Raw genomic sequence first — 13,338 nt, 5'->3', positions numbered from 1 at the left:
CCAGAGAGGTTGTGGAGTCTCCTTCTTTGGAGATCTTTAAAACCCACTTGGACACAGCTCTGTGCCACGTGCTCTAGGTGACCCTGCGTGAGCAGGGGGGTTGGACTAGATGACCTCTGAGGTCCCTTCCAACCTTAAGCATTCTATGATTCTATGATACTCACTTTGCTGAAGACTGTTACGAGGATTTACGTGTTACCAATCGGCAGTTTCAAGCCCATGGAATTTAATCCCCATGACCTCACTGTATGTCTTTGATATAACTTAGATTTGCTTGATTCTAGGTGGGATGTCTCCAGAAACTTCTAGAGGTTTAGCATATTTTCTCAAGACTAGACTAGCCTGCAAGGCCAATCTTTTCAGGAATGGGAGTTCTCTGAGGTGAACTCTACCACATTTGGTACTTGCTTCTCTTCCAAGTAGCCTATTTTTAAAGTAAAATATTCCTACCTAAACTTCCAGGTTTAACACATATCCCCTAAGGTAAAAGATAGTAAAGGCATCTATTTAAGAAACTAGTTGCTTCGCTTCATAATTCAGAACATAAAAACTTCCTGCCAACACTACTGGGTCTTTGAAGAAAGTTCATAATGTTGGCTTCCAACATGCAAATACTTTCCTACCAGTGTGGTAGTTATGTCATCATTTCAGTTGATTGCTAATTTATAAACGTTATTGAAAGTCTACAGGACATGAGACTCTAGTTACATTACATATGCAAAGCATACAGAATTATCCACCCCACAGTAAGATYTGCAATATCTTCTTGTGACCACAACGTACTGAAGCTGCATTGAGTTATGCATTTCTCTTGGTTGCTCCTTTGTACACAGTCCTAATGAACAAGATGGTCATTTACCAAACCAAAGAGGACACCTTTGCTTTTTTTTTTTTTTTTTTTAAAAACTACCTGTGAAAAAGAAAAGAAGAAGTTATACAAGAATTTGTAAAGGAAGTTAGTCATGTAACTGAAATATGGTGGAAGAAGTGGGGCAGTAAACTTTTGTGAACAAATATATTCATTTGTAGTATGGTGTTACCTTAAGGAAATCCCTTTTTTAACAAGGTCTGTGGAAATACAACTGGCATTAGAGTTGTGATCACAGCAGGGGTGTCAGTGTTCTTGAATATTGTCTGTTCAGATTCTACTAGAGAACTGAGTATTTATGCAAGACCACTGTTTTGTCTGTGTTTCGCTTAATATGCAGTTGATCATCCCTTTTCAAGTCTATTTAGTAAAGTAGGTTTTGGAATATAGTTTGATATATATATATATATATATGGAATATAGTTTCCTTGGAGAACATAAATGAATGGCAGATCTCTCAGGAATCATCTTTACCTGTGTATGAAAACCCTTTAACTGCTGTCAGAAAAGGACAGGGGGCAGCTGGAGAGTTACCTCTGCCCTTGCCCTGGTGCTTGTAACTCTGTGGTTGTATGGTTCGGTTCATTGAACTGGTAGAAAATTAATTATTTATAAATTAAAAAGCARGCTCCTTTCCACAGCAGCTAGCTGTTAGTTTGGCTTAGCTGTAACACAAAGTCAGAGTTTTGTTTGCAGAATTTTGGAATATTTGTGGGACCCATAAGGAAGTTACTGCCCCTAACCTAGCTGTTGAGGACAGCAGTAAATAAAAATTATTCTGTTGCCAAGTATTGTTGATGTCTACAGTAAGAAAAAATATCTTTTAAGCAAAGATGAATTGATTTAGTCTGAAATGTTGATTTGTCTTTCTAGTGCGACTGAGTAGGCAGTGCCTAGTTTTGAGCAAGTCCCAGGAGCTTAGATTTAATGCACCTCGTTTTAGCTTCCTAACTGAAGCAAATGGGATAGGACTGTAATTGCCTTAGGCTCCCTTCATTGCTGGTAGAGAGACAAGGTACCTCCTGAGAGCAACTTGGCCCACTTAAGCATTGAATATCCCTCTGGAGGCACCTGTTTTTCTCTTTTGATTACAGAAGCACCTCGAGTGCATCAAGTGAAAGAGAACTAGGTCTTAATGCCTCTTCGTCCCTAGAATGGGAGTAATTCTTGCCTTACAAGGCACTGCAGTTCTGTTCATGAAGTACTTGCATAGCTGTGATTGAAAATCATTATCTGAAAGTGCCAATTTTTAAGTGTGCTTGTCGTATACCTGGAGAGCAGTGTTCTTTTTCAATCGCATCTCCTTGACTGGAGCTGAAGCTTTATATGTGGCATGTCTGGAATAAAAAAAATTGTCCACCGTGCTTGTGATGAATTAACTTAAATAGGAGGCTTCTTTTTCATTTTAACCCCACAATTTACATTTGCAGTCAGAAGCCTTCCCCCATCTCTCTCCATCACCATGAGCATGTCCTGGCGTTGCAAGTCATCTTGTGTAGCAGGAAAGAGATCCAATTGCATTCAAATCTAAGTAGTCCTCTAGGACTTCAGCTATTACAGCAATGACATTTCCCACGCTGCCTGTTGAACAGCTTTGGGAAACAGAACTATGCTACTGTTAAACTGTTATTTTCAGAGGGAAATACAAATAGTTGATTTTTGTACCAAGTCTTGATGGAACACTTGACTTTAGGACCTTTGGAAAGAAGCGGATGAATGCTAATAATAAGAGAGTTCTTCATATTTCTGCTTGTGCAGCCTTGGTGTGTGTCAGGAATTGGTCTTCAGGTTAGGCTGGTACGTTGTGCTAGCCTGGGTTCTTCCAAGGTCTTCACGTCTGTAGGGTTGGATAAATCATCTGCATAGAAACAAATCTTTATTGAAATAAATCTTTATTGACTTCAGGCTAGGAGTGTAATACAAGCCATGCCATATCCTCAATCCAGGATCCACCAACACATCTAAATGAATCAGGAAATGGACGCAAAAAAAAAAAAAAAAACTTCAAAAGTGGGATTAAATTGGGTAGCAGTTACTGTATCTCATGAAGTCGTGGAAATTCACCACTCACCTCCAACCTCTAAAACCATTAGTTTTCTGTGTGTTGTTGCAGTGAAATCACGTTATACATTTGAAAATGCAGTTCGCAATGAGAACCAGTGTGTTTCAGTGCCACTGCTGAGAATTGTTTTTTGACAGAGAAATATATAAATCACTGTGATCTGCGGCTGGAAGCCACCTCACCTGCAGGCCTGTTAGCTCTCCAGGGGCTCTCCTAATGCAAAATAACCTCATGATTTGTGAATGTTGTGCCAGGGTGAACTGCTGCCGATGAAGTAACTTGCTTCATTGATGCTTGCCTAATGATAGCTGCAGGAACAGAGCAGTAGTGACTGCTGCAAGCTGTTAACTCAGTTACATCAAGTGGCTTCTGCCATGTATTGAGAGGAAACCAAGCTCTCTGCTAACTTGGTTATTGCACTGACTTCCACAAGATTTTTAGCCTCTTCTCTGGACGAGATCACTCTGAGAACTCTGCATTTCCAATTATTATATTTGAAGGTAGTTCTGCTGTGCTCATTGCCACTCACGTGCAGCACTGATCCAGTTGCTTACTGTTATTGTAATCCTTTTTTTTTTTTTTTTTTTTTTTTTTTTTTTTTTTTTTTTTTTTTTTTTTTTTTTTTTTTTTTTTTTTTTTTTTTTTTTTTTTTTTTTTTTTTTTTTTTTTTTTTTTTTTTTTTTTGTCTTGTTTGTTTGTTTTAGTGTTCTTTTCCTATTTAATCTGTGCTTTACTTGAGGTAAGACCTGGAATAGATAATACTGGTTAGCAGAGGTAATGCTAACTCTGAAGTCAGTTTGGTAGAGTAGAGCCCATATGTGTTGCAGTCATTGTTACCCCTGGGTTGGTCTGAAGTACTGGAAAACCTGTTCGCTGTAACCAGCTGTTGAGCAGAAAGGTGTGATCTTGGTGTGAATTTTCTCGTTGCAGCTACTCTGCTTGCTTGAGTCCATGCAAGGCAAGTTTACACATCCTGCTACTTCAGCTAAGTTAATGCAGATCATCAGAATTGAGTGTGGGAGGGCTGCTTGTGGGTCTGAGATGAGGAAAGTAGTTCCATTTTGAGTATTCCTGTACAGATTCCAGCTTTATGATGATATGTGGACCCTCTAAGGTCATGCAACAAGTTGATTTACTTTTGACTAGCACTCTGGTAGGAGCACAGAGCACTTCTTTTGTGGTTGTTGTTACCCATTTGGCGTGGTCTGAAAGATCAAGTAGAAAACAAGCATGGTGTACACAGTACTGGTGTAAAGGAGAAAAAAACAAAACAAAACACTGTGTATGGGGAAAAAACAGATCTTTCGAGTGAGGAGGAATGTCCACGGTAGATGTAGTGGTACGAGGAACTGTGAGCTATCTCAAACATTTCCAGTGAATGTTTAATCTTAAGGAAAGGCTCCATAATTCCCACAGTCAGTCTATCCCAGTTCTTTGTGGTCTTCAGTTAGACGTCACAAGTAAACTTGCATCTCAAGTTTCCTCGCTAAATTTAAATCTCTCCCCTTCCTTATGAGCGGACATAAGAATAGACAAATTCTTGCTTACAGTGATCTTTCAGATATTTAAAACTTGTTTTATCTTCACTCATTTTCTCTATTTTTGCTGGATGAATCCCCCTTATCTAGGTCATATTTTGTAAACCTCTGGTTACCTGTGTTGTTCTGTTACGGATTCTTTTCATTTGATCTCTTGTGCACTATCAAAAACTAGGCACAGTTTCCTAATTCAGGCATTACGAGGCATGAGGAAAAGCTTTTATATAACAGACTTGAGATGAAATGAGGCTCTTGAATTTGCCTTAAGATCAAATGTCATTTTACCCCTKGCCCATACATGCTATTTCATTCTGCTGTAGCCAGTACAAAAGTCAGTGGAACCAAAGTTGGCCAAGAAGCAGTACAAAATAAATAACGAAGCAGAGAAATCTTTCAAATGGCTTTACAATTTCTGCTAGATTCATGGGGGAAATGGCTGTCAGATTTTACTGAAATGCATTTCTTAGCTTTAAGCAAATAATGTAGACTACTGTTCAAACACACCTCTTCATAACTGCTTGGAATTTTTAACTTGGTATCTGAGCCTTAAAATTTTACGAAGCTTGAACTAAAATTATATGCAGTTGTTGGCATTAGTGCAGCAGTCAGCAATTTTTAATAAATAGGATTTGTTGAAAAAGTTGAGACCTCCTTTTGACCTTTCCATAGTAGGTCCTAAAACCCTGTAGATGGGAGGGCGGAGGAAAGGTGGTGAGTGTTCACATTTCTCTCTACAAGCTGAGAAGGAAAAAAGGGCTGTTATTTCTGGTTTCGGATACTTGTAAGGCATTTATTATTTTCTTTTTGACAGCAGTGAGGCCTATAGTAATCCAAATGGACATGGAGCTCCGTAGAAAAGCAATGTCTGAATTGAAGTATGCAAACTAAGGTTCTGTAGTAGCTAAAAATAAGAAMATTCAGGAAAATACAGACATGCTAAGTCCAGTTCTACAATCCATTGTTTGCAGAAGGATCTGGGCTGACAAGCTCAGATGTTGATGTCTAAAGCCAAGCAAGATGAGGCCCAACTAGAGGTGTAGAAATGTGAGAACAACCAAGTGCTGCCACTACTGGTCGTACTTGGTGTGTACTGACAATTSAGGGCTTCTGACCCCAGTGCCTCCTTTCTGTAGGATGGAAATAGCATTTGTAACGTTGTCTCACATCCTCATTTACTCAGTGTTCAAGAAATTAGTAGAAAAGGAAGTCACAAACAGATTTTCCCTCAGAAAGGCAGAGTAGCAGACCTTTGCTGAATAGCCTTTTCTGAGAACGTTCTGTCCTAGAACAATGTCGTTCTGCTTGGAGCTTCATTTTGCACCAAGCCTCCTCAGTGTAGGCTGTGAAACAACATGGGACAACCTCTCCTTGTTGCACTAGACCTCTGCTACAAAGAAAATCCTGTTTGCCTGAACATCCATTTATTCCAYGGTCTGCAAATGTCAGTGGCTCTCAACACGCCTTTTTCATTCAAGGAATAGTAATTGGAAAATAGTTCATTTACCACACAGCTGTATTTGTTGTTKCAGTAATAGCATATTATTTACCAGTGAAGACATTTAAAGCCTTCATACTTTTCCATCAGAGAGTATCCTCACAAATCCCTAATCTATTTATTTAATTTTCTCTAGATTTATGTAAATATTGAAAAAGAGGCGCCTTTCTGTATGCTTAAAGCACCTTGGGCATGACTTAAAACTGCATTGCAAACAGTATCTGAAAAGTGTAGCAGTCCCCATATGTCTCCTCAGGAGCAAACTAGACGGCTCAGAAGGTCAAATTTCTCTTTCCCTCCACCATTAACAGCTTTCTCTTTTTACTGTTCGCTTTGTTGCTCTCTGCTCTGCACACTGAAACGGTTTTAAAACGAGTGAATAAGTTGTCAAGGAGTAGAGCATTTTCAAAAAAACATGCAACTCTGTAATAGATAAAGTTGGACTTAATGAAGTTGGACTGTTGGAAGGTTTATTAAATGCACTTTGCCACAGCTTGGTTCATAAAACTGCAATGGACAAATTGTAGTGACTGGGGTTGTCTGGCTTACTGACCTTACCACTGCACAGTACAGATCACAAAGTAGTTCTTTCCCTAAGGAGTTTAGTTTCATAGCTAAAAGTGGATAGTGTRTTAGGTAGTCACAGGACTCAAAGGAATTGAAAGTGTGGATTTGTTTTGTTTTGTTATGCTTTTTTGTGTAATTAGTTATAGCTTTTGTCTTTGTAGGAATGTTAGCAACTAAAGCTTTGATTTTCAGTAAAGTAAGGCAGTGATTGGTGATGTAGTCACTGTGRTTCTGAGTTAAATTTGTATTCTAATAGTTGGGTCTCTTCAGCTTTTTTGTTGCATTACTGCACTGATACACTTTGTACTGCGGTAAACAGCAACATCTGGTAAGCTTGATTCCCACTGTTGAGTTCAGCATCTTTCACACAATGTTTTTTGGAAGGAAAAGAAAGGAAAGCAGCCCAAAGCCACCAGGAATCCCTGTGTTCCTATGTGTAGATGCTGCACCACACCATAACTTTCTTCAGCCCTAGGTCGTGGTTGTTTGTTGGGGTTTTGATTCAGTATTTAGCATTACCTTGGTGTTGCCCATCAGGCTTTAAATCTGTGGACAGCCATTTCACACTTGGACTGCTCATTTAATTTTGCCCCACTGAATAAATTACAAAAATATGCAAAGGATTTTGGTGCCTTTCACACACAAGAATGTTATATCAAACATCAATAAAATCTACTGTGACTACAGTTGCTTTTTATTTTGTTGTTTGTCCAAGTGGCAGAATTTTGTAGTTTGCTTAGGTATTTCAAATTCCAGYATTGGATTATGGCTTTAGAAGATTGACCTGGGCTCTTCTGGGGAACCAAAACAAGTAAATTCAGAATGCTAAATCCAGAGTGCGATGGGTGGCACTTAACAGAACGATACAGGAGAGAGAGCTTGACTTCTAACAAGCTAAATGCTTTGTGGTTTTGATACTGCATTTTAATCTCATCACTTCGTCACATCTGCTATGTGCCATATGAGATTGTAAATTGTGGCTTTTGGCTTTTGGTGTTTTCCACTGACCCTAGGCAGTTAATTCATCTTTCTAACTCAATATCTGTCTGCTATTTTTAGACATTAGCAGACATTTATATTCTTGCTTTGCGATCAATAAGGGAAAAGCTGTGTGAAAGTAATGCTACTCTTGAGGCCACTGAGGATTTCCATTTTCTCACTACATAAGAGAGCATAAGAGATTATAATATTGGAATGTCATAGCAGCAATGTAGTAATGCTCAATAGGCAAGACTGTAAGTAGGCAAAATTATTTTATTTTAGAACAAAACCGTTTTCACTCACTTGCAATCTGCTACCCACAATCACCAGCATTGATGGCCATGTCCAATGCTGGACATGTGTCCAACGTTGAAGTGCCAAGCCGCTTGTATCCGAGTGGTCTGTCCAGGATTCCTTGTGATGATACAGGGAATGAAGGGATACCAGTTGTTGAGGCCTCATGTTTTCTGGGTCTTCTAAGATTGGTGACCATATGCTTTTTCTTTTAGATATATCTTTCCTATCTTTTAGAAGCTGATGTGGTGGTTGAGGTCTCCATCCTCTGTGAGTTATCAGGACTTCGTGGTCTCCTGGTCTGGATGTCCTGAGCAATGCATGCAGAGAGGTGATAGGACCTAGTCACCATTCTGATAGACCATCAGTTGTTCCCGTGGCACTCCCATAACTGATATTGCCATTAATTGTCCAGGCAGACTGGTCTTCATGTTCCTGTTATGATTGTCTACCATCAGAGTACATCTTCAAGACTGCATTAAGGTTTCTACTTGCCTTTCTACATTGCAGAATACAGTTTAGATAAATTCTGTTAGAGTAGGCAGGAGGATCAAAAGATGTGGCTGCTTTTCCAGGAAAATAATACAATATATCAAAAGGAGGACACTGCCTATTTAGTTTTCCTTTACCCAAGGTACAAAACAACTTCTGTGAAAGTGGGAAGTTGCATGTCAAGCTGTTATATCCTGGCTGTCAGCTTTGCTCACTAACTGTAAGAATTCCTGACTATAAAACTTGTCTATTCATATACCATGTAGTCACCCTCTTGTTATGACTATTAGCTGTTACTCTTGAGTGACCTACTCATAATGGAAAGGGCTTGATCAAGAAATCTTTCTTAGGTTCTTGTAAGCTGTACAGTGTATGATTTGTCAGTAGAAACCAGGCGACTGCTTCTTCCATTAACTCTATACTTTCTCATTGTTGTTGTTGCCTTTTGGATTCTGGATAAATTAAACAATTCCTGATTATTATTTYTTTTTGTCCTGACAGATAAATAGAGGTCACATGACAACTGAAGCAAAAAGGGCTGCCAAGATGGAAAAGAAGCTGAAGATTTTGCTTGGTGGTTATCAGTCTCGGGCAATGGGCCTCATCAAACAGTTGAATGATTTGTGGGACCAAATTGAACAGGCTCATCTGGAGCTACGTACGTTTGAGGAACTAAAGAAACATGAAGATGCTGCTATCCCACGGAGACTGGAGGTGAGATTCCTAAATGTAACCCAACTGGCCAAGTACAGGCCTTTTATGGAGAAGAAAAAAACGTGATTTACAGTGATTGGGCTCTGAAGTTCCCAACCAGGTTTTTATTAAGATTTTAATGATCTTAAATTATTGTAGCAATTACACAACCTTTATGCATTTCATATCAAGGATGCTTCAATATCAAGGATGCTGTGACATACAACATTGTTTTATGTTTTAATAACTTTTAGGATGTTTTACTGTAGATCTGARGTTTGTGTAAAACCTCCTACTTTTGTGAAAGTCAGTGATGCGATGCCCGTTTGTACTAGTGTGGAATCTCCTTCCTTGTCACATGTTGATCATATTCTTCCCTTAAGCTATTGGCAGTCATTAAAGTTGTAGCTGCACTTTCATAAATCAGTACGATAACCTTAGTTCAGGACAAGCTTTAAGTGTGGCTCCTACTTTCAAAACATGAGCTGTTGTTTGGTAATTTTAGTTTAGAGCTATCCTCAGAAGTCCCTGCAGGTTTCTTGCTGGCTAACTCTACTCTGCCATACACTTGTGGTTTAGACATTGTTCTCAAAAAACAACCTGCATTRCCAGTCTCAATGTGGTCATCAGGGCTATTGGGATGAAGATCCATCTCTTGTATCCTTTGAACATAGTCTTAACACAGRACTGGCAGAAACTGGTACGCTGAGATGTGTGAAAAACATGTCTCAGAGCTACCAGATTTAATTGAACTATGTCCAGGAGATTCATTCTCAGTTGTGTTTGGCTGTCAAGTCAGTCATCACTTGTATAACCCCCAGCTAGGACTCAGTACTCTGACAGTTCCCAATCTGAGGCTTGCTTTCCAAGAGAGAAGTGCTCAACACAATTTTTCTTTACTTTTTTCCATCACTCCCTTTTTTTTTCCAGAAAAGAGAATTCCAGTCTTTTCAATGACTTGCTATAACTTTTTGTTATAGCTTGCATGTTTTAAACAGCTGACATTAAACCATAGGTTATTGACTCTCATCCCGTATGAGCTAAATATCATCAGCCATAATATAAAGGGAATTTTCAATATCTGGATATATTTATTTTTCTGTTTCCTGCAATCTCCTGGATATTACAGATGGATTAACCAGGCTGTGATTCTGTGATTCATCACTATGTAATAAAGTGGCCACTGACTATCATCATAGGTGAATGTGAAATGGTGCAGATGGAGGAAAAGATGTCTGAGCTTTACCTGTATTGACTTTTAGCACTCAGGAATACCATTTTGGTCTTAAAAAAAGACAAGTCTGTGAAAACAACATCTCAGTAACAGTTCACAAGAAGTGAATTTAGAAGCTATTAGGAGAGAAATGGCATAGTAATAATCATTCTTGCTGTAACTACATCCACCTCTGACTCCTAGTGTGGTTAGGAGTCCTCCATCCACATCTTAAAAGGATGTTGTAAAAACTATACGAACAAAAAGCTACRTGTTTTGCAGAGCTGATCTTAACTATGGAATGGCTTCTGGGGGGTGGGGGGGAAGAGTTCTTCAACCTGGAAGAGAATCTGGTTATTGGTATAAAATCTTTAGTGGCGCAGGGAAGGAGTAGAGATGAGTGTTTATGGTCTCTTCTGATACAAGAGTGAAGGTCTTTCAAATGAGTTGGCAGTTTGAGAACAACCAGAATTATGTGCAGTTTCAGATAGTGCCAAAGTTGAAAGCTTTGTCACAGTGCCCTGGGCTAGTAAGGAAGATGACCTGATAATAGGTTTGAAAAGAACTCRTTGAAGAAGAATTCATAGATACCTGTTAAATGCAAAGGCACTGTGGGAAAGTTTCTAATTTGAGACCTCTCCTTTTGATGCATTTGATACTAGCTGCCAAAAACAGAATGCTGAAGTAATCTGACCGTGATTCTTAATACTCTTTGTCAGTTGCTTTTCTTTAAAATTAGTTTTATCAGTCTCTTATTTCAGCCTAACCTTTGTTATTGATGTGCAGGATATAACTGGCTGGTTATTTATTTGTATTTCCCTTTCAGTGTCTGAAGGAAGATGTGCAACGACAACAGGAGAGAGAAAAGGAGCTCCAGCAGAGATTTGCTGACTTCATGTTGGACAAAGAGACTTTCCAAGCAAAATAACTGAAGCACAAGATTCCCTACTTCACTGATGTATCATTTTTAAAATGTACAGATACTTCTTCAGCACCTCCTGCCATCTGCCGCAGAAATCAAGTGTAGTCTACTCTTAGCATCTTGTCAAATTTTGTTCCTTTAACGGACTCTTCCAAATGCTGTAGGTATGAACGACTTTGTCCGGTATTAAAAAATTGGATTGAAACATCCAAAATGTTACTAAAAGAAGAAAAATCACTCTGGGATGATTTTAGCCATTTGCTGGGATTATCACATTATTCCTAGTATTTTGTCATTCTTAGGATCTGTAAGATACATGCCTGCAGAGTAATGTCTTTTGAATAAACCTGGAATGTTAAAAATAATAAATGTTTATTTATTTATTTATTTTACCTAAAGTGAGTTTCCCTCTTCCCCTACAAATTTTCTTCATGTTTCCAATACACCACCTTTTGTTCCTGCACCTACTTCATATTTTATTTTCAATTATTGTCATTTGTAATAGGTAGTAGCTGGGCAGATCCATAGAAAACCATGGTCCCCGATTCTTTTATGTGCCACTGACTCAACATTCTCCTTTATATCAAGGGATGTTCACATGCTAATACCATCAGTAAGGATATCTTCACCACCGTGAAGCAGGTTAGATTGAAGTTTTATAAAGCATGCAGCAYAGCCTAACTGTTCCCCTAAATTGCATCTGGAAAGATACCTTTGAGATTTCGCAGRAGTATTAACCTCTGTTTACTCATCCTCTTCTGTAGCTGCATCTCAAAACAGTGTTCCATTTTCTGTTTGATTGAATTTCTGAAAGAAAAGAACAGAGTCACCAAAAGGCCTTCTCCATATAATTTTTCCTAATTCACTGAGATAAATTTTCAGATCTCATCCAAGAAATATTTCCTTGTTGAATAGATAGAGCAAGAACAGAGTTAAATGTTAAAATTTTAGCAGCTATTCTATTCCCAGCGTTTTTTAATGCATGCGTTTTCCTGAGTTGGGCATCTGGCTTAGAGGAATGCTTTTATATATATTTTTATATATATATTTTTTAATTATTTTAGCAGAGGTGTTAATCACTTCTCCAGGAATCCCTTTTATTCTCAGCTCTTATGCTTTGCGTATTTTGTGGAAATGCATTGGGGAAAAGAGGCAAAACACTATGCCATGCTGTGCATTGTTAACAGCACAGAATTTGGCAATTAAATGCATCACATTGGTTTCGACATCATGTAGTTTGCATTTAAATTCAAATATATAAGTAAGGACTTTGCTGTTGACAATGCTACCACATTACAGAATGTCCCTTCTTGTAGGCCTTGGGAAGATTGTTAGGGGGACAGTGTGAGAGTTGTGGGTGTGCAGCTGTTAAAATAACCAGCTCCTGTGTTAATCCTCTCTGGAAATCAGGGAGGTTTTCTAAGGATAACCCGTGTGGTTCCTGCTGGTAGCACATTACACAGCCAGCATGAGGGTATCTCCTCCTGTATTCACCAGAGGTCATTCTTCTGAAATATTAACCCAATTGGAGACTACATACTTTTAAAAATGTGTTAAATATTTAACTAAACCAGAGCACATCTGGGGAAAAAAGGATTAAGCATCAATCCTTTAGCATTTGGGATATTTTAGTATGGATTTTAGCATGGACTCAAAAGAAAAATCATATAAATCCATATCATGACCATTCTTGTGGTTGTGTGGTAGCTGGAGATATTATTGGTAAACCTTCAAGGGTTTTCTGTTACCACAACTAGGACTATTTCCTTTWTTACTAAGGTGGCAGCAGAACCCCTTTGATGTTCTTTATATTTCTTGTCAGGTTCATATTTCTTGTCAGCTTCAGAGCTAGACAGGTATTCAAACATTCTGCCTTTGCAAGTATTTTTAATGGCAAATATAGAAGGACTGATGAGTCATGAAAAAGACTTTTTTTCCTTCTTGAAACACAAACCTGCTACAATGAATGATCTCAGAGATTGAAAGGTATTTGCAGGAGCCTTGCACAGAGTTTTCTCCAGCATGGTTTCTTTAGACCGTGCTTAATCAAATTTGCTGTTTTCCCTGTCTCTAGTCAGCTTTTCCTCTGAAGTTCTGCCTGTCTCAAAAATGAAATAATGAAAGGAAGTTTCTTGTCTTACTTAATATCCAAATATACCTTGGGTTGTCTCTTTATTGCATGTCCAGAGCTGCCAAAGAATCTGTAAAGAAAC

The 13,338-nt window shown here is 38.5% G+C and overlaps 1 protein-coding gene across 1 annotated transcript in view; it reads left to right on the top strand.

Moving 5' to 3' along the window:
• Window positions 1–11,450, top strand: part of CDC5L (cell division cycle 5 like) — a 32,718-nt gene extending 21,268 nt beyond the window's left edge. Inside the window, exons 15-16 of the mRNA XM_026039969.1 lie at window positions 8,799–9,011; window positions 11,030–11,450. Coding sequence (XP_025895754.1) covers window positions 8,799–9,011; window positions 11,030–11,131 — 315 coding nt within the window. The 3' untranslated portion in view covers window positions 11,132–11,450. The remainder of the gene's footprint in view (window positions 1–8,798; window positions 9,012–11,029) is intronic.
• The last annotated feature ends 1,888 nt before the right edge of the window (window positions 11,451–13,338 follow it).

The sequence above is a fragment of the Nothoprocta perdicaria genome, unplaced genomic scaffold (genome assembly GCF_003342845.1).
Source record: "Nothoprocta perdicaria isolate Ctin4 unplaced genomic scaffold, notPer1 scaffold_248, whole genome shotgun sequence".
Lineage (NCBI taxonomy): Eukaryota > Metazoa > Chordata > Aves > Tinamiformes > Tinamidae > Nothoprocta > Nothoprocta perdicaria.
The sequence above is the reverse complement of the archived record's forward strand: the minus strand, read 5'-3'. Positions and strand labels throughout refer to the sequence as shown.